Source organism: Strigops habroptila, chromosome 9 (genome assembly GCF_004027225.2).
Source record: "Strigops habroptila isolate Jane chromosome 9, bStrHab1.2.pri, whole genome shotgun sequence".
Lineage (NCBI taxonomy): Eukaryota > Metazoa > Chordata > Aves > Psittaciformes > Psittacidae > Strigops > Strigops habroptila.
The window spans coordinates 19,386,416-19,410,589 of NC_044285.2; the positions used below are offsets into that span (position 1 = coordinate 19,386,416).

General features: G+C 42.3%; 1 protein-coding gene across 6 annotated transcripts in view; it reads left to right on the plus strand.

The window, feature by feature from the left end:
- Positions 1–19,180, plus strand: part of HMG20A (high mobility group 20A) — a 52,598-nt gene extending 33,418 nt beyond the window's left edge. For 2 of the 6 annotated variants that reach the window (XM_030498528.1, XM_030498525.1), the window contains 4 exons: positions 498–573; positions 1,431–1,646; positions 2,547–2,690; positions 5,032–7,831. In XM_030498528.1, coding sequence (XP_030354388.1) covers positions 498–573; positions 1,431–1,646; positions 2,547–2,683 — 429 coding nt within the window. In that variant the 3' untranslated portion in view covers positions 2,684–2,690; positions 5,032–7,831. Of the gene's footprint in view, positions 1–497; positions 574–1,430; positions 1,647–2,546; positions 2,691–5,031; positions 7,832–17,747 lie in introns of those variants that run through there. The other 4 variants (XR_003993329.1, XR_003993331.1, XR_003993330.1 and 1 more) reach the window with 4 other exon arrangements.
- Positions 19,181–24,174: the final 4,994 nt, after the last annotated feature.

Consider the following 24,174-nt stretch of genomic DNA (forward strand, 5'->3'; position numbering starts at 1 on the left):
GCAACCTGAACACCCTGGGCCTTTTCAATAGGAGGCAATCAAAACTTTATGATTGAGTGTTTTGATTACCTCCTATTCAAAAAGTTTTATATCGCTTTATCTCCTGATTGTTGATATTCCTGTATAGACTATTTCAGCATGTGTCCGTTGGTGGATGATGGAATGTTTTCCAGTGGAAAATAGAAATGAGTTCAGATAGTTCTAAAACTGAATGATTCAGATATGTAATGTCATTAGGGTGAAAAGGTATATTTAATATGTTATATTTCTTGGTAATGTTATTTGGTTATATCTTAAAGGCCAAACTTATATCTTAAAAACCTGAGACCTATCCTTTGGCCTTCTTTGCTAGGAGCTGGAAGTGTCTGCCAGCCAGCCAGCTCTTTATCTGCCTCAGTTTTTGGTCTCCCTTCTCTTTCTATTTTCTTGATCAAATCAATTTCATGCATTCCTGAAAACTAGCAGTATTTAGCTGTGTATTACTCTTGCTTTTGTAGAAAGAAGCAGACACAAAGGAAAGATCTGTTTTTGATATTCCAATCTTCACGGAAGAGTTCTTGAATCATAGTAAAGGTAAGTTAAACTTTTGCAGGGCCTCTCTTTGCTTTTCCAAGGTTTTTGGCAGGTCCTGTCCAGCTCAGGAGTCCTTGCACTCTCCAATCTCAGCTCAATTAATGACTCGAGTATAGTTGGTCAGTGTTTCTGATACTACCTTACCTCTGTACAAACATAATGGCTGCAACAGTAGTTTTCCTGGCTTCGTCTTCCAAAGCTATTCTTCTTGGAGAATGTTTCTGATGTTTAGTTCCACTTGCTGTTATTCCAGCCAGTCTAAGCTGGATCTGCTGTTCTATAGCATTAAGAAATACTTAAGATGTAGCATGATGATACTTCAGGCTAGTTAGCAGGTTTGATTTTATTTTTCCCCCCTCAATATATGGAAGATTCCACTGATACATTTTCTGTTACTTTGGGTTTCGTAGCTGTGTGTCCCAAGAGTTTAGGATTTTTTGTCAGATTTTTCTGGAGACTTCAGATTCAGATACTTTTTCTGAAGATCAATAGAAATGTTGGGGTTTTGTTTTATAACTAGGATCTTGTTTGTAGGCCTCTAGCCATTGCTGCTGAGCTGTGTCATACTGAATGCATTTGAAATCAGTCCTGCAGTCCTCCTGCCTAATCAATTGCCCTATTCAATTCCACTCTGATGCTTTGAGTGTCTTCTAAGATGTCTATCTCTAGAAATGAAATAGTATTATTATAGCACTATCAGCACTCCATGATATGATGCTTTTTCACCTATAAACCAAAACTGCACCATTGGTAGTAATCAGGTGAGCACTCCAGCACACTCAGCTTCATTGCCTACCAATCGTGGCTATGTTGTTCTATCGTTTTGTGACCACATGGGAATGGGTTGATATTCGCAGCACGAGAAGCTGAGCTGCGGCAGCTGCGGAAGTCCAACATGGAGTTTGAGGAGAGGAATGCTGCTCTGCAGAAGCACGTGGAGAGCATGCGTACTGCCGTGGAGAAACTGGAGGTGGATGTGATACAGGAGCGGAGCCGCAACACAGTGCTGCAGCAGCATCTGGAGACCTTACGCCAGGCACTCACAACCAGCTTTGCTGGAGTCCCACTACCAGGTGAGACTCTCTTTTCCCTTAGGCCTGTCTGACATGCTGAATTTAATGTGTAATGTTTATAGCGTTGTGAATTAACAATGTGTGGCTTGCTGGTGTGGTTCTATGGTCCTGGCTGTTTCTGAGCCTTTGTTGTATTAGAATCACAGAATGGTTTGGGTTGGAAAGGACCTTAAGGTCATCCGGTTCCAACCCCCTGCCATGGGCAGGGATGCCTCAGCCTAGACTGTGTCACCCAAGGGTCTGTCCAGCCTGGCCTTGAACAATGCCAGGGATGGAGCATTTACCACTTCCTTGGGCACCCTGTTCCAGTGCCTCACCACCCTCACAGTAAAGAACTTCTTCCTTATATCTAACCTGAACTTCCCCTGAACATTCCTATTAGGTAATGAAATCTTAAAATTCATGCAGGGGAACATTTAGTGTCAGTGATTTATTTCAACATGGCTCTTTTTTTTTCTTCATACTTGTCTTGCTAATAAAGCGAGACACATATTCAGTCCTTGCTGTCCTTCACTTGCTTTGTGAAAATATTACTAAGCAGAAAAGACAGGACCTGCAAGTTCCTTGACTAAATAAAAAGCTTCATCTGTATTGTCAGATGCCAGGGAATCCACTTAGATACTCTGAAGACCCATCTGAAAGAGTTTGTTAAAATCAACTATGAGGCCCAAATCAAAGAAAACCATGCTTCATTAGTCCTGATGTCCTTGGAACTACTCACTTTGTGGAGTTAGGAAAACATAGCTTTATAGAATCTGTCACAAGAGGTGGTGCATGGCAAAGCCACCTCCTGTAGCAGTTTGCATGTTGGCACAAATTGCCCTTAGCATAGTCTTAACTTTATGGAATTGCTGCAGTCATCTAAGTACTCCATGGCTCATGTTACTGTGTTAACTATAGGTAGCGGGGAAACACCCACGATGGAAACTATTGATTCCTACATGAACAGGCTGCACAGTATTATTCTGGCTAACCCACAGGAGAATGAGAACCTCATCGCCACAGTCCGGGACGTGGTGAACAGACTTGAACGCTAGTGACTGGGTAAGTGTTTGCTCTTAGGCTGCTCTTCTTTGGCATCTGTTCTGTACCTCTGACACTGGTTCTTGTGCCAATCACCATATTGTACAATCAAAACGGTTGCTTCCTCAAAGCCCCAGCAGCAGGTTGACCTAATGGAAGTCAAATGAGGTTGGAAATACCCAGCAGCATTAAAGGGTTCTGAAATTCTCCTTAGCTCCAAGATCTTTTGTATAAAGACATAAATACCCATTTGTCCTAATACTCATGTATTCGTTTAAGGTGAATAAGAATACTGGCAGAATGGTGTACAAAAACAAAGAGGGTGACTAATTTAGAAGAAGGTTCCTTTCTTGAGTGAAGTAAATCTGAAAAATTCAGCGTTAAATGTAGAATCTGATGGTCACAGAGCAATTCTATTTGTCTCAAGAGCTTACAGGTGAACTCAACTTGGTTATAAACTGAAAATGCCCTACAACTACCTGCTCTGGAGCACTTGTAGTTAAGCTCTTCTGGTTATGAAGGTTTACATGTAAAGGAAGCACTGATGTGTGGTTCAGGCTGTTACGTAGCATTTGCTGAGACTAATGATTGTGTGGCTTATGCATGCGTTATTACTGAGCTCATGATTCTGTATGTTTGCTTCTGTTTAGCAGCTTAGAAAACTAATAGAGGACTGAGTAGAAAAACAAATCAACAAAGAAATACCAGTCTTTCTGCATTACTGTGCTGCCTTGCAGTTCCCACATCACTTACTCCCTCACTTCCCCTGTGATGCACAGCACCAGACAGCCATTAGGAGTTTGCCTACTTCTGTTCTAACTGTGTGCATACCTGCATTCTTTAGGCATTTATTATGTAGAGATCTACTGTACATGTCTTGACTAGTGCTTAGAAATGCAAATAAAGCTGTGTTGTGCCATCTGCAAATATGAAGACAGGGCTTTTCATCCTTTCTGATTCTGACCTTTTGTGATACTCTGTAGAACAGTTAATTACACATTCCCCATTATAGTGTGGCTTAAGCTAAAAGATCATTGTCCTTCCAGAGGGTAGCCAGATGGAACGGGCTATAGTTCTAAGAGATGACTGAGCTCCCAGCAGAATAAAGAAGTGCCTTTACTGCTGCTATTTATGAAGGGAACAGCTTGTCGATCCAGGTCTGGGATTTTTCAGTAGCTCATCAACCTCCTCATTTTCAGATACTGTTTTCAATTAGCACTTGAGCTCAGAAGGAGAACTGGGGGATGGGAAGGTTTTACAGAACATGTAAGAGGGAAAGCAGTTTCTCATCTATCAGTTATTAGAAGGTTTTGCCAGGCCCTCAAGCAGATGTTTGTCCTTTAAGCACCTTGCCAGAAAAATCCTATCTCAAGGCTGCTAAAATCTAGACTTTGGTTCCCGTATCAGGCAGATTCATATTTCCTAAATGATGGACAACATCTGTGTTCCTAAAAATGTAAATATTTTTTTCTTGGATAAGCTGGATTCAGATGTGATTGGTTTGGAAAAAAGAATTCTTGCTTTAGGATTCTTCCTTCCACTTTATAGTTGAAAAAGTAGGACTCCGTTCCCTTCTTCCCGCTCCCACCAATACCTTCCCTCTTTCCAGCAGCAAAACAGCATGAAGCAATTAAAAATGTGATTAATAATCACCTAGTTTCATTATATAAAGACATCCATGTAACTGGATATAATTATTAAGTAATTCATAGGGCTATTAATTACAGGGATGATCACTTGGCAGTGATTACATTTTGTGACAACATCTTAGAAGGGAGAAGGTTGGGCTTTAGCAGATGCAAACCTAGAGAAAAGTAGAATCCCTCTGGGAAAGAGGGAAGCTTTGACTAGAAAGGCTCAGTTGGCATCCAATAAACTGTACCAGCAAACTGTCTTCATCATTGTCCCTTTATTAACATGCATATGAATTGTACTAATGTACCTAAATATAATCTCTATCAACCAAATGGTCTGTTTGGGGTTGAGACATGTTACAAATCAATTTCACAGGAAAATACTTATACTCTTGAAAACCACTGTAGGTCACAGAACTGGTGGTTTTGGTGGCTTAGTACATCTTCCTAATGTACTTAGTACATTTCTTGCCTACTTGACTATAGTAGTGAATGGTTTTGGTTTTCTGTACTGCATGGTAAAGAGAACTTCTTCATGCAAACAGTATATGGCGGAGAAGAGGAAGGTTTTTGTTTAGCAGTCTGTTCAGTTACAGTTCTGTCTCTAGGCTTCTTTGCTGTACTGCTTCATGTTTTCAGATAAATCACCTAAAAACTAGTGTCACGATGCCTATTTAGTCCTGGCGGATTGTGGGCTTCTAACACTTATTTTTCTGTTTCATTTGCAGGTTTCGTGCCCCAGAGATGCTTTACAATTTTTTTTGGCCAGTGTGGAATAAGAAGCCATGAGGGAAAGACATGGGGTGGGAGGCAGAAGTGCAGGTTTGTCCTGGTCCCTGCCTTTGTGGTTTGTCAGTGAGGCACAGATCTCAATACTTTAAAAGGTCTTAAGAAGCCACGGACACCACCCACTAAACATTTGGAACTGTCCTCTGTGGAAGCATTTAAAGGCATGCAACTTTTGTGCAATCTTCAGTTTCTGACTCCTTTTGCTGGGTGTGAGGGTGCGTACGTTTGTGGACTGGCTGGCTACGGAGATGGAATCTCACAGTTGGTGAAATGAAGTCAGCCCGTATGTTGTAGTAATAACTTTGGTGTGTTATATTGCCTAATGTCTTCTGGTGTCTTTTCTTTTTTCATGTTTATCTTGTGGGATTACCCTCCTCCACTTTCCTTTTCTTCTTTTAATCTTGTTACCTGATACTTGCAGTACTGGACAGCAGCGCTTGTGTTCTCTGCTGTAACAAACAGTTGTCTTTGGTGTCCCACTGTCATGTCCTACCCTGCCTGTTAGGTTTGTATAAGCTTTTCTTAAGCAGAATCCTGTTTTTTTCTGTGTTAGCCTGCAACTTCTACAACGTGAGTCTGCTCCATGCTAGCTGTGGTTGATGCTTTGTGACTTGATTCTACTGTGAGATCGACTTCTCTTTCGCCTCTCTTCAGTCACCTCTCTTGCACATAAGCATCCTGCTCTTCTGTAAAGGTCTCCTGTTATCTCTTCAAAATGTTTGGTGGAGCATTTTGCTACCACAAAGGTCAGTGGTAATCAAGATAGCAAGTGAAATGTTAGTAGTTCTCAGCAGGGAAAATGGGAATCTCCATTTTAGACTAAAACCAGAGAGCTTGCCCTTGCTCTGATGTGTAATTTAATGTTACTGCCTTGTTTTTGAGAGAATGATCTCATGCTGAGAGTGGTGTTCTATAAAAAGAGAAATGAGCAGAGGGATTGCTGGATTTTTTTCCTGAAATCACAGTGCTGGGACACAATATGCCTGGAAGCAGCACATGTATTTTTGCATGAATTATTAGAGCAGAGAAGGTTATTAGCAGCTAGGTCCACATAGCAGGCCTCAGAATTCTACATTACAGCCTGTAAGTGCTTTCACCTTTTGTGCAGTTAAAGTAGAGCCTGTGGAGCCTATAGCATTCAGTGTATTATGTTCCAGGGTGACCTAAATGGCCTTTCACTTGCATCAAGTAGAACTCTGCATGCTACAGTCTGTAATCTTGCTGAGCTGTGCCGCACCCCATGTCAAAGATGAAGGCACCCACTGTCTGCGCTAACTTACGCAAATCATTCGCTGCCCTCTGGTTCCTCTCAGATTGTTAATTCAGACTTTGGCTGAGCGCTTGTTGGACGTCCCTGGGCTTTATGGTAGTGGTTGAAATGCTCTTTCTTCCACATGACAATCTCCTTGCTCCTCCTTAAGCAATCTTTAAGATCCCCCGTTGTGAATTGGAGGTTGCTTTCATTACTGGAGCGTGTTGCAGTCAACATCAGTTTAACGTATCCTTAACACAAGTATCTGAAAATTAAAAAGCAATTTCTTCTTTTCCCACACTGTACACTTGGACTTCATGCTTGCCTGAAGCCATCTCCAGGTCAACACCCTGTGTGTCAGGTCTCTGCTTACTTATGGGTTTACTGCTGTAGCCAAGCAGCAAGGATTTCCATGTAAATTCAAGTCTTCCTTCAGGGAGGAAACTCCTTTCTCTTGTCTTCAGTCTCATTTTCAAGACTTCACAAAAGGAACCTCAATTTGCTGCATTGACTTCCCCTTTCCTTAGCATGGATGAGACCAGCTGATGTTGGTGTGAATGTTTTTAGTGGATTCTATAACAAATATCGTGTGGGGGGAAAAAAGTCCTCCTGGTTAATAGTTTCTCCAGAAGAAGCACTGACAACCTTCATCATCTCCTGTGTGTATCTTGTTTTCCAGAGTTGGTGATATTCGACTTCTATTGAAGCAGCCAAAATGCACTGCATAAGCCAAAAGTTGATTTACAAAATTCTGAAGCTCAGTTTGTGGCATCTTACCTAATACTTGGAGTTGTATGCTATAAAGACTCCAGAAATAGCTATGTAATATGATAGTAGGATGCAATTCCGGGCTGTGACATACACATACTGTAAATAAGATATGGGTGGCTGCAGGCTGCCCCTGCTTACATAAATTCAATGCAGCTATCAGCTCGTGGCATACTGCTAATGGATCATTGTGCTGAGTAGCATGCAAGTGTTATGGGATAGGAAATTTAGTATTAGCTGGGAGCTGACAAATCTCTTGCCTTTTCCCACCAGGAAGGAGGGAAGGTGTTATACCGGTCTTAAAGCATCTGGAGGAAGACTAAGTTCTTGCTCACTGGTGATGTTGACAGATGATGTTTTGTCTCATTAAGAAGCTTCTTATTTACATAGATTAACCCTATAAAAATGGATTTTTGTCTTGCCAGTGTTTTCTAAGTGTCACTTCAGTTTACATTTTTTCAGTGTTGGCTGATTACAAAAAGTAAAATATGAAGTGGGCGTCAAGGAGAAGAGTGGGATAAAATGCTGTTGTCACTTAGAGAAATGGTAAGAGGAATATCTGAAACCAGAATCCATTTGCTGGACTAATGTGTTTGGAATTGTTGAGATGCCAAGTTTTCTGTACAATGTTTTTGTAATTAAACTTTGGAGTTCCTTTGTTTTTAAGAAGTTGATGTGCTTGTTTGACACTTGCTTCATTAAAATTGTTCAACATTGAATCCTTTCTGATTCAATTTTAACTGCATTTTCATGAAGGAATTATTACTAGTGTTGCTCTTCTGTCTGAGAGATTTTGGCAACTCTGTGTTAATCTTTGAAAGGAAATAATGTGCCCTTTCACCCTCTCCATCCAAAGTGCATCTCCCTCTGAGCAAGCTAAAGGAAGTAATTATTTATAGTGATGAAAACGTCAGAGTTCAGTGGTTATAGCGAATTGTTATCAGGGCCCTTCCCGTCATCTTTGTTCCCCAACTTCAGTAACTTTAAAACTGCCATGAGTGACTCTCCCTCCTCAGCCCTTTTTTGACATCTTTGCCTTCCTTCGTCTTCCCTAATTTCCCACCACCATATTTATTTTCTCTTCCTATAAGAACCTTGTGTATCATACTGGTTCCCCTCAACTTGGTTTTCCTTTTCCCTACTGGATTTTTATCACATTATCTTCCCTTCTGCTTGAGTACAGAGTCAAACTGTAGCCTCGTGAAATCTGTGCTTTGCTGTAGAACCTCTGGGGAGGATTTGGATGACTTTTGCCTGCACTGGTGCTCTTTGAGGTCACACTGCTGTAAGCAACCAGTCTTTATGTTCCTTTATGTTCCTTTATGTTCCTTCTTGTTATTTTATTGCCAAATTAATCCTGCTCTTTCCATATAGCAACAGACTTGGTTCAGATGCTGTCTGCTCTCTAGACTGCACATCTGGATTACTTTGGAGTGCTTTGGAGATTTATATAAATTCCCATTGTGAAATGATTGAAGTATAAAAACCAGAAGGAATAAGAAATCTCCCATAGGAGAGGAGCTGCCATTCATGTGCCACTGGGTAGTCCAGAGCTGGAGAAGTAATAGCAAAGCAGGTGCTTACTGGAGGAAAAAGTTACTGCAAAGCAGCAGTAAGTTCATTATAAAGAGGCTCTAGTTCCCTTCTAAGCTGTGGTGCTGTACATGGCATCAGGGGCAGATGGTGATCCATCATGCTCAATTGAAGCAGTGTAGTGTAATAATTTCCGCTGGTTTTTCCTGTTAGTTCCCCCCTGTTTACTCTGCTGCTGCTCTATTGGACTGATGATTAATCATCATTTAAGGGAAGTTAGGAGATTGAGGGCTTTTTTGAGAGGAAGAATCACTTCCTCTTTCCTCAGCAGGTTCCTGTTGATAATGTACTTGGAATCTGAAATTAGGTCATTTTTCTTTTTGCTTCAGTTCATTGTATCCTCGAGTCAGGAGTACACTCAGGCCTATCCTCCCCTTCTACAGTAGACTTTTTGCTTCTGAACCATGAACAGTTTTTGCTGCTGCTTCTTCCTGATAGTATTGAGGGTGGGTTTCTTTTACTTTTTAAACTTCATCTTTTTTTAATATATTCATGATTTCCATCTTTATGCAAAATCTTTGGATTTGTCTGTATGGTACCATTTTGTATTGGTAAAGTATCCACATCTGTTACATAATGCAAGGAATAACATATAATGATATATGGGTTATATTAATAAACCTGTAATTCGTATGCTGTGGGGTTTGGTTTTTTATCATTTAATGTACACATTGGTGGCTTGTGTATCTAAAGATACAGAAATGGGAGTTTGTGAAGGTCTGAAGTGTAGATCTGTATTATTACTGGCAAATGGAGGCCTGTGCAATGCAAGCTTTTGAATGTTTGTACCAAAATAGTGACAAACAAACGTAGGTAGGAGATTTCTAAGCACAGTTTTGGAGGACACGAAAACATACGGCTTCCTACTCTGAAGTTCTCTTAGAGAAACACCTTAGAGAGGTGTGATGCTGATAGCAGTATCACTGAACTGTGGCTCCTGTTGAGCTCCACTTCAGCTCACACCCATGTTGGGTGGGAGATGGATGAATGGTCTACTCTTCTCTCATTTTCCATCTTGACTGACATTCACCCTAGTATGAGGACAAATGCAGCACAGGTTTATTGTTTTGGTGTCTATTTGGAGCCACACCGCAGTGTTCAGACAGTTCTGTAGCTTTGAAAATCAATGTTTATTTTAAACTATCCAGATTTATTTGCATTTTTGATTTGACTTATGGAGAATGTGAGCAGGATCCTCTTCCAGATGTACTACATGCATATGTTTAATTTGAGTATCTTAAGCATCAATATTAAGCAATGTGTTTAGAAAGCATTCCTTATGTCATATCTGCTCAGGCCCGGTAACAGGTCTCTGGTGGTGATTTCACCCTGGCCCTGGAGCTTCCCTGTGCTTATCTTGGTACAGCATGGTTGAAATTTGGATTAATCAAATGGTGTGTATATTATTGAATAGAGGTTATTCTAAGAGAGATTCTAAGATCTCTGGTTTTTCTTTCCTGTTATGAAAGGTTCATCTCCTAAAGTTGTTCAAATATTGTTAAAGTTTGTAGCTTCAGTCACTCAGCTCTGGAAGGTGAAAGCATATTCACTTTCCCCTAGAAGCATGTCTCTGCACTCAAGCCCATCTGATCTTTTTGTTTGTAAATGGATCCATATACTTGTTGTAAGGAGTTTGCTGTTCAAATCCTTGGCTGTAGATACTCTGGCTTCCGTGAATTGAGAAGAATGATACGTGAACGAATACCTGGTGGCTGGGAATCAGGAAGAGGTCAGTTTTCATTCTGGAGTAGTAGTACCATGGAATTTCGATCTCATATTGGCAGTTTCAGTTTATATATATCTGTTCCATATTAGTCAAGAGTGAATTCCCTCACTTCTGGTTAAAATAGTATTGCTTGAGCCCCGGACACTTGCAGAGAAATCCCAAGCTGAATTCTAGCCTATAACATACTGCTTGAACTCCTCACCCTTCAAAAATGGATGTTAACAACCATATTAGTATCTCTTCTTCACGGGGAAGTTCTTTCCTCTATGACTTCAAATTCCTGCCCAAGTTTTTTAATTTCTTTAATTTGGAGGAAGAGAAGTAACAGTTTGGACTAGGGCAAGAGTGGGAAGTTTATCCAGCGCAAGCCAGCAGATGGCTGGGGCCAGGAAGTGAAAACCTCTGGAAAATGATCTAATGCCTTTCCCAGAAAGGCTGTGGCACTTGGAGCATGAATTTGTATATCTGGAGCAGTCAGTGCACTTGCTGTTTTCCTGGTATAACTATGATATGGAGAGTGTTGACTTTTTCCTCAGAACCCTTCAGTTCTCTTTAAATACTTCTGCGAAGCAGAGCATCTGTCTTTAGAATGTAGCTGTATATTGGCTTCGAGCAATACTGTAGCTTGAGAGCAAGAGGGAAGGGGTCATTTTGTTCTGCTTACTAGTACTAATGAGTGGCTTTGACATATTGTAAATGCACAGAGTCAAATTCAGTTTGCAGCCCATTGTTTTTCTGCTAAAGGTATAATTACCTTCTACCCATTCCTTTCCAAAATCAGTTGAGGACTTTTAGGTTAAGGACAGCAGCAGTAAGGAGGCAAGAGAAATAGAATTAGCATTTATTCTTGAGGTTAACGTTCACCTACTGCCGGTGCATAAATGGTTGAGGTTACCTCAGTAAGTTTGGATTCAGACCTGCAAATTCAATACATTTTTAAAGTGCTTTTGAGTAGAAGAAGTATGAAATGTTGAAAATGGAATCCAACTGCACTCTAGTTTCAGGACTAACAGTACGTGTAAACGTCGTTTTACAGATGTCTGAAATCTCTATCCACGTAAGGGAAAGAACCCATTTCTCTACTGGGGGAAGCAGTGCCTCTAATGATAAATTTGGTATTAAAGAGTGAAAAAGCCTGTTAGTGGGAGCCAGCCAGAGAGCTTCTGCATGTGAAACTTAGTTCTGTGTTTGTTCCAGCAGAGTAGTTTCTTGGGGTTTGGTGGTGGGTTTTTTAATTATTATTTTATTTCTTTGTTTCATGCAGATCATTTTCCTTCTCTGCTGCTTTGAGGCTGGTGGGGGAAGTGGTACAGCAAGTATTGGTGTTACAAGGAACGCTGGGGCAAAATAAAACATGACTCAGTTTGCATGTCTTTGAAGTTGTCATTCTGACGCAAGGAATTGCTGTGATAAAGGTTTCTAGTTGGCTGAAGCTGATTCTGTGGTTGGCTGATACGTAAAATCAGCACAGCTTGACTTCTCTCTAGCTTCCTGACTAGCAGGCTGTAACACATAAATCCATGAATGGAAGCTTTGCAACTGTTGGTATTTACATAGCACTGTGTCTTTGCAGGGCTGGTTTTCATTTTGGGAGCCTGCAACAGCCTCACACTCCAACAGCACTGCCAGCTCTCTGGGGCTAGAGCATATACAGCATGGTGGTAGCTGCTTTACTATGATCTTACTCCAGGCAAAGCACTTCTGGCCAACTGTGAGCTTCACAAACTCATCAAAGTGGTAGAAAACTGCCCAGCTTTTTTTCTTGATGAAAGTTTTGTGTGTTCTGTGAATCATGTAGAGGTCTGGCAAGCACCAGCTTTGTGCAAAATAAGCAGAGGATCAGAGAGGAGAGAAGGGAGAAGCAGGAAATCCTTTCTAGAGGTATCTTAACTTGCAGTTTGGCTTATTATTTCATGAAACTGTGCTCTGAAATGAAGTGGGAGCACAGACTAGAGAGAACCATCTTCTTTCCAGCATCTGAAGTTGTCAGTAAATACATGACAATCTAAATCTAACTCCTGATTTCGTGCTGTTGCCCTTACCCGTATGTTTTCCTGTCCTGCCTGCCTTTCCCTCTCTTGCCCTCTTCCTTTGCGCGAAGCTGCTTGAGCTAAAATTGACCAAGTGCCTCTGCCAACAAAGATTTTTCCTGTAGAGAAAGTTGTTTCTCAGTGGCTGTCACTGAAGGAGCAGTGAATTTGGAAGGTGCCTACAACTACTGCAATAGAAATGTTCAGCAAAGGCAAAACTATGGAAATAAGTGTTTAAAATTGTCTTGTCTTCTGTGAAATGGGGGCAACAAATCAACCCAGCAACTGCCATTCTCTCTGGTACCCATTTCCAAGCCAGATACTGATAAAACAAACTGAAGGTATAGAATCAAGACTGTTTCATCTGGGGTGGGGAGGGGGCAAGGGAGAAGATCTTGTTACTGATAAAAGCAAATACACAAAATAACAAATTCCTGGCTTTCTCCCTTGGGATATGTTCAGTTGTAGAAAGAATGTTTATGGAAGAATATATTGTGCTGTTTAAGCATGCTTCGAAGAACATCTCCTTTCTTACCTTGTAGAAATTCCTCCTAATGGAATTCATTCCCAAGCATCCAAGCATCTCAGGTTTTTTCTTTTCCTTTTTTAGACCATCAGTCAGTAGAACTGATGTATATTACCCATGGGCCAGTTTGTAGAGGGGTAGCTTAATCTGGGCACGTCCTTACCTTCAGTTGCAAGTCTGTTGTATTTAATGGGGTGTTAACTCAGTTTATTCTCTGGGATTTGTGCAGTAATTTTATTGCCTGCAAAAGGAGCAATTTGAAGCCAGATGAAGTATAGGTAGACTCTGTAACATACCTGCTTAGCTTGGCAATGATGCCTGGACATGCTTGCCTTACTTTGATATTTGTATTTTCTCATCACATCTCTTGCATCTCTTTTTGTGGTAGTCCTGCTGTGAGTCTCCTTCTTTCAGGAAATATATCTCTATGTACTGCATCTGGTCTGTTTGCAAATCTAGTAGCCCATCTTGGACTAATGCAGCCCTTTGATTTCTGCAGGCTTTCATGGGCATAAGCACAGGCAGGATTTGGTCTCTATGTCCTCCTCAATGTATTCCAACTCTGACTCGATTTTTGTCCCTTCTCACCTTCAGTCCTGGCCTTCCCTGTGACACTTCATGGAGCTAGAGTTTGCTCTTTGGCTTGCATGGAGTCATTCATTTAGTGGTTTCTCCATCTCTCTGAATCCTTTTGACATTGCATAAACTTTCTTTCCTTGTTTGACTGCAGAAGGAATTCCAAGATCCTTTTCAGGAAGCAACTGTTACACAGAAGCAGTTTTGCTTTGGTACCAGCCAGCAGTACCGAGTGTCACACAGTATTTCATGGACAATTGCTGTCTAGGCATTCAATTTTTCAGTTACACTGTGCTGTAGACTACCATCTACGGAGGCTTATCACACTCTGGTTTTATTATTCCTATCTTGTTTTGTCCTGATTCGGTCCCATACAATAAGAAAAGATGTGTCAAATGTTCTTGGCAGCGCAGACAAGCATAAGAATAACTGGTGGGCTCTGAAGTCAGCTTGTGCTAATAAGGCTATTTGGTAGTTGAGTTCAATGGTGTTGTAGCAGAACCGACAGTGAATTACAGCCCAAGACAATCATAATGTTAAAGAAATAGGTTCCTGTAATGCTGGGGCACCAGCAGAACAAAGACAGAGGGGAAATCAAAGACAAAGAACAAAAACCAACTTAAAGTTGACTGACTGTGCAATGTGGCCGAGTTTTAAAAAGACTTTGCTGCGATGCAGCTGTTCCGTGGAGGAATGGCATGGATCAGCATCCGTGCCTCAGGACAAAGCTGAATTGTTCAGTCCTCTTCCATTGGTGGTCTTACAACTTCCTCGTGATAAAAGCACAAACAGTTTCATGAACATTAAAAAATCATTTCGCTAGGCAGTATGTGTTTAATGTGAATGAGACACACAATGTCACCTCTCTTGAACTGTGAATGCCTGAAAGCATTCTGTGCTGTTTATGCTTGTTGTAGAGGACAGACAGCACTAAACTCATCAGAAACTCTCCTGGAGCACACCGATGCCCTGAACTAATATGAAGTATCAGGTTTGTTTGTCACAGTTGAGTTTTGTTGTCATGTGGCTTTGACATTTTTAATCTAGTAGCAGGTACTTCACAACTAGATCAACTGTTCTGTAGAGCCGAAGCTTCCAAGGAAAGCCTTGAAATTCGTGAAAACTTTGTCAACTGAATTTGCTGGAGCCAGGATTTCATCTGCAGTCTTCAGCAATTATATATGTGGTTATGGATTACCAGCCTGTAGGGGAGCTGAAACTGGCTCTGCAGCTTTTCCTGGGCTCATCCAGTATCTCCCATCCTGCAACAGAGCTTCACAGAGGAATCTGCATGGGGTTTCTCCTAAGAAAAAAAAATCAAAGAGGAACTCCTGCAATGCATTACAAGACTGTGAAAGCCTGTATTTCTTCAGCTAAAATAGCAATGCTCTTTCACATATAATGGGGTCACTGTTTCTCTGCTGAGTTTCTCATGTTATCGATACTTACTAGCGGGGTTCCAATTCGATGATTAAATATCAGCACTTCAAAATCGTAGCAATGAGAGAGTTTCAAATGACAGAAATATCAGTCCTGTCACTTAAAGAAACACTTCTGTTCCTTTCCACCGCTGTTGCTACTTTTTCTTAATGGTAGGAAATACCAATTCGATTCTGAAGCTCTCTAGTAGTAAATTCCCTGAATCCAGTATGTCACTATCCAGGGCCAATGCTTTTTCACATCGCAGATCTGTTGAGAGGAAGGTGTCCTCAGGATGAGGTGGGAGAACTGAGCCTGGATCCGCATCATCTGGGTTTGGTTTCCAGGCTCCGAGACAGACTCTGTGTGTGACATACTATTTCTGTCTCATGGGCTGGTCAACATATTAGCAAAAGATACTCAGATACTTCAGTGATGGGGATGATAAAAGAACTGATGTAGATGGTTCTTGGGCATGTCATTTATTTTTCTCTGCTTCAGTTCTTCATTGTGCAAATGGAAAGAACAAACATCATCCATTTAGACAGAGAGCTGCCCAAAAAAGGGGCTGTCTTAGCCTGTGTGCCAGCAGTGTCCAGGAAATAGCACTGTGATCTGAAGCTGTAGGCAGTGTTCTGTTATGTCATTTGCCTCCAATGGTAGTTTTGGATATGGTTAAGAGATTAGAGATTGGAAGTGGTGATTTCTTGTTTGCTTTTTTATTATCATTTCAGGTAGACTTGCAATATCTTTTTTCTCTTTGAGACGTGCTGCCTAAAATAGAACAGATATTGCAGCTAAATCTCATTTTCATTATTCTTTCTCAAGCTCTGGCCTTTAAGAACTCAAGGAGACATGGTATCTATACAAGGAGGTGGCAGAGGTCTTGTGTAGTCTTCTCAAAACAGTCCTTTTCCCTTTGTATGGTGTAGCAGTCAGAAAATGCATCAGGAAGGTAGAGATAAAAGAGAATGAATGACACGAGTGCAGGAGCCAGAAATAACCTTTTGACTGGGCTTGTTCACCGAGCCCAAAATTATCAGCATAATGAAAGTGTGAGGTTGAGCCGTCTTTAAGTGTAAAGATTTAGTCTGCCTGGACATGTATTTGTCAAAATACTTAATTGTGGTGTGGATGCATTAGTAAAATGAAAGGATGCAATATTAAAATCAGTATCCATACAGTCTTGCATAATTTAACTATATCAGGTTAGAAAGGGATTTTTTAGCATAGCAATGAGCCCTGGCTGGGTTTATTGTCTACAGAGACTGCATAGTAAATAATACATTACTAGAGATGTGTTTCTCAGGATCCTAAATTCACCACTCTCCACAATCTGTACCTTCTCTTGACTGGACTCCTTAGTCTCTTCTGAACTGCAGTCCTGCTCCTCACTCCGGTCAGGGTGAAGCGCATTTCCACTGCTTTGTTGGGGATGCAGAACAAACGACAGGCTGCTACAAGGGGAGGGTGAATACTGAGTGCTGTCCCAGCTAAGGGAAGAGTTGCACTGCCAGGAAACTTGCATTGTGATTGGGAGCTGGTCATCGTGCTGGGAGGATGGAGCTGTGTACAGCAGAAAACTGGTCAGTCAGAATGATCTTTGCCCACCTTTTCTATGTAAGGGGCAAATCACAGGTGAGAAATCTGGTTTTATTAACCCAGTCTGAAGTTGGGAGGAGAAAACAGGATAAAGCAGGTCAGCTTTAGGCTTCACTGGTAGATCTAGAGCTGGCTCAGATGCTGCCTGTGAGGGAAACCTGTTCCTGTCAGCACCAGATCTCCCAAGAGACATTGTTTGCTGAGCTTCTGTGATGAGAAGGTTCAGAGCTAGTGTCAGTCTGGATGGTTCATTAGTTTAAATGTCTGCGTTTGGGAGACATGTTCTCAAGCAAAGGCTTCTAAATATAAAATAGTCTTGTGAAGTTTTCATCCTATGAATATTCACTTGTTGAATTTACATTTTGTTTTTTATCTCCAAGCTTCTAGAACAGAGCCTTCCACAGAGGACAGCCCTCCCATCTGGCTGAATAAACTCGGATGGAAGGATTTAGCAAACCCGGTCGCTTGTTTAATATGTTTGCACCCTTCGGTTGGTTTCTTTCAGAGCACTTTGGAGACCCAGCCATTGACACATGCAAGCTGTAGTAAACTAGGACTTGAGCAGAGTTTTGATCTATGCACCCTTGAATGTGTTGACTGAAGTGGTGGAGGCGCAGGTGGAACTTGAGAGACTGAGGCTATTTGGGTAGCTGTTGTCAGTACAGAAAGTTCTTGGTGAACTTGGGAGAGAATAAACACATCTTTCACATGCCTGTTGGGCATCTGGAGTGGATGCTTTGGAACTACAGGGAGGACTATCTGTTAGGATGGATGGTTATCACTAGAGCTTGCAGAGGTACCTGCCTTTGCTTATCTAGACATGCTCACCATGGATGATGACGTCTTCTGAGAGCATTAGCTATTGCTGTCAGTCCTCTGCTTTCATATGCACTGCAATCATTTGAAAGAGAATGAAACACATAAATAAAGGTATGAGTTCTTCACAGCCTCCCTCACAATGCTCTTGGATGCTTGATCGCTTCTAGGCAGAGGGGTTTCTTAGACTGTTCTCATTTACTTTCTTTTTTTCAGCTATGTATCAAGTTATTTTGTGATCCAGCTTCGTGTGGTGGCTAATGGAACAGAATCGATGCAATTGCTCCAAAACAAGGCTTTTAACCAGTAGATCCTAATTAAAGCAACCCTTTTTTTTTTCTTTTCAGAGCAGAAAAAAAATATCCTTCAAAGAGCTACACTTTCTTTGTATCAGCTGAATATATATGCAATAATTTGCCAGCCTGATGGAGACAGGAGTTGAAATATACTTGGAGCAGTTATGTTCAACCAGATGTAAGTGCTGGCACTACCTGGAGCTTATTTCTCCCACAAGGTGATATTTCTACCATGTAATCTTGCCTCTTCCTGCTATAGGCAGTATTAGGGAGAATGTGTCAGAAGATTTAGTCAAAATGGCTTTCTGTCAGGAAATTCCATTTCAGTTATGCCCGTGGGGAAAGAGTGCGTAGATTTAGGTAAAAATTCATAGATCTTGGGTTTGACCAGTTATAGGGGCAAGTCCACATGCCTGATTGCAGAAGCACTTGCATTTACAAATCCTACCCTCAGGTTCTCTAGGGAGATGATTTCTTTCATCTTGCCTGCTGCTTCCATGTGCTTAGTTGCTGAAGCAGGGATGGAGGAGAGGAGCTTTTCCTAGTGGAAAAAACCCACCACACCTATAAAGATGATGATTAAAACTAAGCAATTAAAGTTCACATGTGTGGTAGGTTCTCAGTGTGCAGGTGCAGCCATGAAAACAGTGGGAAGGGGTCTGGGCTGTAGCTGAGGAGCTGAACTGCCTTGGTGTCACATGGAGTGCTCATTGTACAGACTGGGTCTAAACTGGTGGTGGTGTTGGGGGGGAATTACCTTATCTCTAAGCCTCATCTCCCTTCCAAATGAGCCTGTAACCTCAGACTGAGAAAGCAGTGCTCAGGAGAAGGGAGTCATCCATAACAAATGCAGCTTCCAAGTGCCAGGAGCATTTGTAGAAAAAACAAGCCCAAACTTCCTTCTGTATTAGTGAATCTATTTAACAAGCCTTACCAAGGTAACTCAGTGCCTGACCCACAGCCATCCCCAGGAGGAGAGGGTGATGGAGTGAATGAATTGCAGCTAATAGTTACTAGCTTCCAGACTTGGTGAAAAGACATGGTGGGTAAGTGTGCAGGAGACTCAGTACATGAGAACCTCTGATTTTCTTCCCTCTATAACTGTCCCTGTGCTTCAGAACAGCTCTTCGTAATTCCTTTCCCTTACTGTCCTTAAGACCAAACAGCTTCTTACTCCCCGCTTGAAGCATTTAGGCTCTGTTGATATGGAACCATTCCCTGTCGCTCCCTCCAGAGCCCAGTAAGTTATATCCCTGAGAATCCTTCTGTCCAACATTCTGTGGTATAAAAAAGAAATGAAAAAATCCTTTTTCTGCTTCTCCCTTTCCTCCTGGTCCCTTGCACCTGAGCTGGCTGTATCTGTGAAGCTCCAAAGCCTGTAAGTGATGCTGATTGCTTCTGAGTCAGAGAGGCTTTTAAATCTGGGTGTAAAATGAGACTCCTACAGCAGTAAACAGAGTGATCATATACCTCCTTTGAAGTTACCATTTAAATAACCTCCAGGGCTTTACTAATGCAGGAAGCGAGCAAGAGGAAATAATTCCCTCCTTCCTCCCCTCTCCCACTCCCCTCTCCAAAGCAGGGAAGATGAAAATGAATTCCCTGGCAGAGGAGGGACCCTGGTTTTCAGGGTATTGCAGAAGAGATGAATGGCTTTCACTTGCAGCTCAGTTAATGAGTCAGCACATATTCATACATGGACACAATTTATTAACCCCTAAACACTGCAGATGATGGTGCTATTGCTGTGATAAAGTAATTTTAATTTGCTGTGTAATTTATAAGGTAGCTGCTCCATCAGGGGGAAGCCTGTGTCCCGGCTTGGTGCCAGGGAAGGGAGGATCAGGCAAACAGCAGGGGTCCTAGCAGGACTATGGGAGCTGACCTGGTTGCAGACCATTTTTTGCTGGTTCCTCAGCCCTGCTCACCCTGCGTTGTTCCTGGTGCTGCTAATTCATGAGAAGGTAGATGCGTGTTTTCAGGCCTCCAGCTCTACGTCTGAGTCGATGCTTGGATTTTTCCTAAAGGACAGACACATAACAACAGCACAAGTGTGTGTGCATGACATCTGACAGCACTGGAGGGGTGTTCAGTGATGTGCTGGAAAGGAGTTCGTCCTGTGCTGGACAGGATACTGTAATGTTGGGTGGCAGCATTATATACTCTTGAGATTATGGTAGGGTGTTCTCTGTGGGTCGATGGCATATGGCTACCAAATATGTAGTATAACCTTCTGAGACCTTTGTAGTTAGCGTGTGCTGCAAGGATATAAGGAGATGGCTTTCTAATGAGATAGCAGGTCTACCCATTACTGGAGGGATTGGGAACTGAGGAACTTGGAGAAGTAACACTCTTATTTGCCTGGATATTACTTGTTAGCCAGGGAGGTTAACCAGTCAATACCTAAATAAGTTCACTCCTTTGTTAAGTGATTTATTAAATAGTAAGATTTATTCCAATAATTAAATAGGGTTTATTAGTGTAGCAGATTAACTGGAGAATGCCCTAAAGACACCTTAGTAAGTCTGAAGCTCACCGAGCTGCCTGAGGTCAGTCTCTCCTGGGATCAAAGATGCAGTGCTTGCGGATTCCTGTGTTTTCAGACTGCTCTTAAGCAAGTGTTTGGGGCTTACGTTTCATGAGGAGAAATATGTGCTTGCCTGAGCATGTTACTAGTCAGTCCTTGGCCTGACCGAAAACTTGGGGAGTTCCCAAGCCAATTATACCTGCACTAATCATAATTTGCTCCTTAATCTAGAAGTATTTGCCTCTGTGTCTGTGTTTATGTGAAGTTGCTGAACAATTTGATTAGGTGCTTGGAATAAACGGTGTAATTATGCCGTAGATATTCCTGATGCGTGCCTTATTTTCATGCTCTAAGTTATCACTGCCCACTGTTTTAATGCAATAGCAGATGCTGCTCTTAGAACTGGAGCTCCGTTGTGCTAGGTATTGTACAGACACAGAGTAAGAGGCAATCTCTGTCCTGGAGAGGTTGCAGCTTTACTGTACTGTTGTACAATAGCCCATTATAGTGTCTGTACAGACATCAGTGCCCATAATAGTTCCATGGGTTCCATAGTGGAAATGGCACAGCAGACCTTTTACCCTGTGAAGGTAGCGGTGTTCCTGGCTTCACCTTTGTCCATATTCTTCCAGCATTATCAGTGCTGAGGTTGTTAGAATTTTAGGAAATTGTAATTTCAAGTGTGCTTGGAACTGGGCACTTCTGCTTTCTCAGCGAGTCCTCCTGAGGGTGGAAGCTTAGAGCCAGCCCATCCTCTCTTATCTCCACAGCTTGGGTTCTGTTTTGTCAGATGCGTTTTATTGCAAGCTGAATTCTTTCCCAGCTTTTGTGTGCTTCTGCAGATTCCCTTGACCTTGTGCCAATCAATGATGAATTGAACAAGTCCCCATCGAAAACACTGCAGCAGCCAGAGGAATGCCAGCCTGACTGTGTAGTGCATTAAGTCAAAATATTTTAAGCTTAAGACTGATGGGTGTGATTCTTCTATTTCAATCTGCTCCTTCAGATTAAAAAGCTGCTAAAAGCATCGGCTTGTCTTGATGCATCTGCTGCTTCATGACCAATGAGTGGCATGTCCAGGACTGGAGGCTGTGGGTAGGAGGATGATATTTTGTGATAAATGTATCCGATGGTGGTTTATGTTCAGAAAGTATTTTTTAAAAGCCTTCTGCAGCAAATGATCAATCTGTTGGAGATGGCTGAAATAGCATCCAGCACTCCTTGACTTTGAAGAACAAGGAAAGCCTAAAAGGCCCATAGACCTCTAACATATGCAAAGTCACTTTTTGCTTATGCCTCTTTCTTGCCTTCCCCTCTGCACTGCAGTTACTGTGTTAGATTGGCCATAACTGCAGAATATCATTCTGTAATATGTATCAGATCTCTTATTAACTCTGTAACACTTCTTCCAGTTTTGTGGCTCTATGATTAAATCTGCAAAGCATTTATATGAAAAACTATAAAGTAACAGATTACTGTTATTTTTCACTTGCCCTGCATTCAGTTTTCAGTGTCAGAGGTTCAATGAGGCACATTCTGTGGTGATGGGAATCAATGGTGGTAGAGTTGATTGGTTTGAATTTAATGGTACGAGCCTATGAGGATTTCCTGAGTAAATAGGGAGGCTGGAAACATGCTTAAAGACACAGCTGGTAGAACCAGTCTGTAAAACCTTTGAAATGATGAAAAGGCATAAATATCAGGCTGCTTCCTGTCAGACTGCTGTGATCTGTTGCAGCACCAGTGGTAGAAGGAGGAGAGGAGCAGAGGCTACAAAAGGCAACCCATATTTCTGGAAACGGCTGGTGGGACTTGGAACTGGTTTTAGCTCGCACGAAGCTTTGGGACTGAGGCCAAGCACTATTTCCGGAATGTGAGGTTGACCCACAGCTAGGATTAAGGGCTTGAATTTCATTTGGTTTAAATCCGAAGCTGAACTTAGTTGACATCTACTTAGTTGGGATTCTAGGAAATCAAAGCAAGCTTCATTGACTGGCACGAAACTCAGTTTGCAAATACATTTGAGTCATCTTCCAACAACAAAATGAGAGCCAAACTGGTGATGCTTACGTCTGACCTCAACGCCCTCATATCTTCTGTGTTTTGGAACCTGGGGAGAGGGGAGGCATAGAGGAGAAAAAGATGTCTGGCAAATAGAAATTCAGTTGGCTTAATATACAGAGTATTTTGCTGCAGCCTAACCGGAGCCTCTTATTAAGAATCTGATGGCACTTCTAAACAGGGAGAGCTGCTCCCTTGGAGGGGGCAATCTCCAATCATACACCAACATTGCTTTTGACATATTTATGACTCCAATAAAATCTCCCATCTGGTATATTTTAAAATAAAATTGAAAATTTATCACTTTCCCTTAGTTGGGTTGTCGTTCTCCCCGAGAGCAGATAGCCAGGCTGAGATTGCTGCAGCGGCAGCCTGTCAGCCCACGTTAGGCTGAGGTGTGAGTTAAATTTCAATACTTTCCACATTACAGCTGTCTGGGGTGGGGAAATTACAAGGAGAAAAACAGAGAGTCTGTTATTTTTATTTGTTAGTCTGTCCTGATTTGTTTTGGTTCTCTTTTGGTTAGCTCTGCTCACCCCATAGGGCCCCTAAGGGGGGAAAAGGTACTCCCCTTTTGTCTGTGTATCCACTGCCTTTGCTTTGTCAGAGGCACTTGAGAAGGGGACAGGGCAGAAACTGGGTGCTCTCTCCCTCTTTGCTCTGCCATTAGGCTGGGCTGTGATAGCAGGAAGAGATCCTTCTCCATATGTGGTACGGGGCAAGTTTATAGCATTTATAGAGCCTGTCTTAAAGGCTGTAACTCCTGGCAGAGCAGAGCTAAAGGAGCAGTGTTGATTTTGATTTCCCCGACCAAGGACCAAAGGAGAGATGTGGATGGCATTTTGTTTCGCTGAAGTTGGACAGCTGAATCTAAGAAAGTCTAAATTTCACCACAGCAGGGAGAAATGGATGTTTCTGGAAGCAGGAGCAAGCACAGTGTGGCTATGCCTGGCTGTTTCTAAGTCTTTATGATGAGTTTAGGTCAAGCACTTTGAAGCAGTCTGCATTAGATGAAATGATTCACTTGCCACAGGATTGCAGGGTCCATAGCTGAAGTGGGTCTGGAATGTGAAGCGGCTGAAGCTGAGACTAGTGCTCCAGCTGCCCGCCAGACCGTGGCTCCCAGTGGATCACTGGGATGTTACGTTTAGCCTGTAGCGGACAGAATGTGTGGAATAGGGGTGACATGCAGATAAGGTGCTTCCTGGCAAAATTGTAAGCAGATCTTCCTCAAGCAGAAGACTGTCTCTATGCCACACAGGGCCCAGGCAGGCAGCAGTGTGTTCTGCCTCCTGCTTTTGATTAATGCTGGAGTCATGCCTGGCTGGCTGGCCTGGCATTGCCCACTGATGCGTTTGATGAGGTGCATTTGTTTCTGTTTAGATAACCATCCGACTGTAAAATTATCAGAGGCCTTATCTGGGCAATATAGGAGAGTAAAATGCCTTTATCCTCCACCTCCTGCAATTGCTTCATTGCTCAGAGTGTGACTTGAGCTACCGTGGGACTTGTGACTGATGCCCTCCGCTGTAGTAGGTAGTAAGGTAGGAGAGCACAGTGGTGATTAAGATGCCCACGTGAAGGTTGCAGTAGTTTACCCCCCTGTAAGCTCAAATCCTGAGTCCCTTAATCAGGGGGGAAGAGCAGGAGCATTGCAAATGAATCTCTAAATGGTCTCGTGGCTGGTGCAGCAGCATGGCAGTCCTGCCACTGCTCATACATAGTTATAGGCTGGCTCTGGGGAATGCAGGTGCCTGCTCTGGGAGAAGATTGAATTCCACACACGGTTTATGAACTATAGGTATTGAACCTATGTGGGGCCAGCTGCGTCCTCAGCCCATGCTCCATGTGCTGGGCTCTGAACTGCAGAGTCAAATGCAGCCCCCCAGT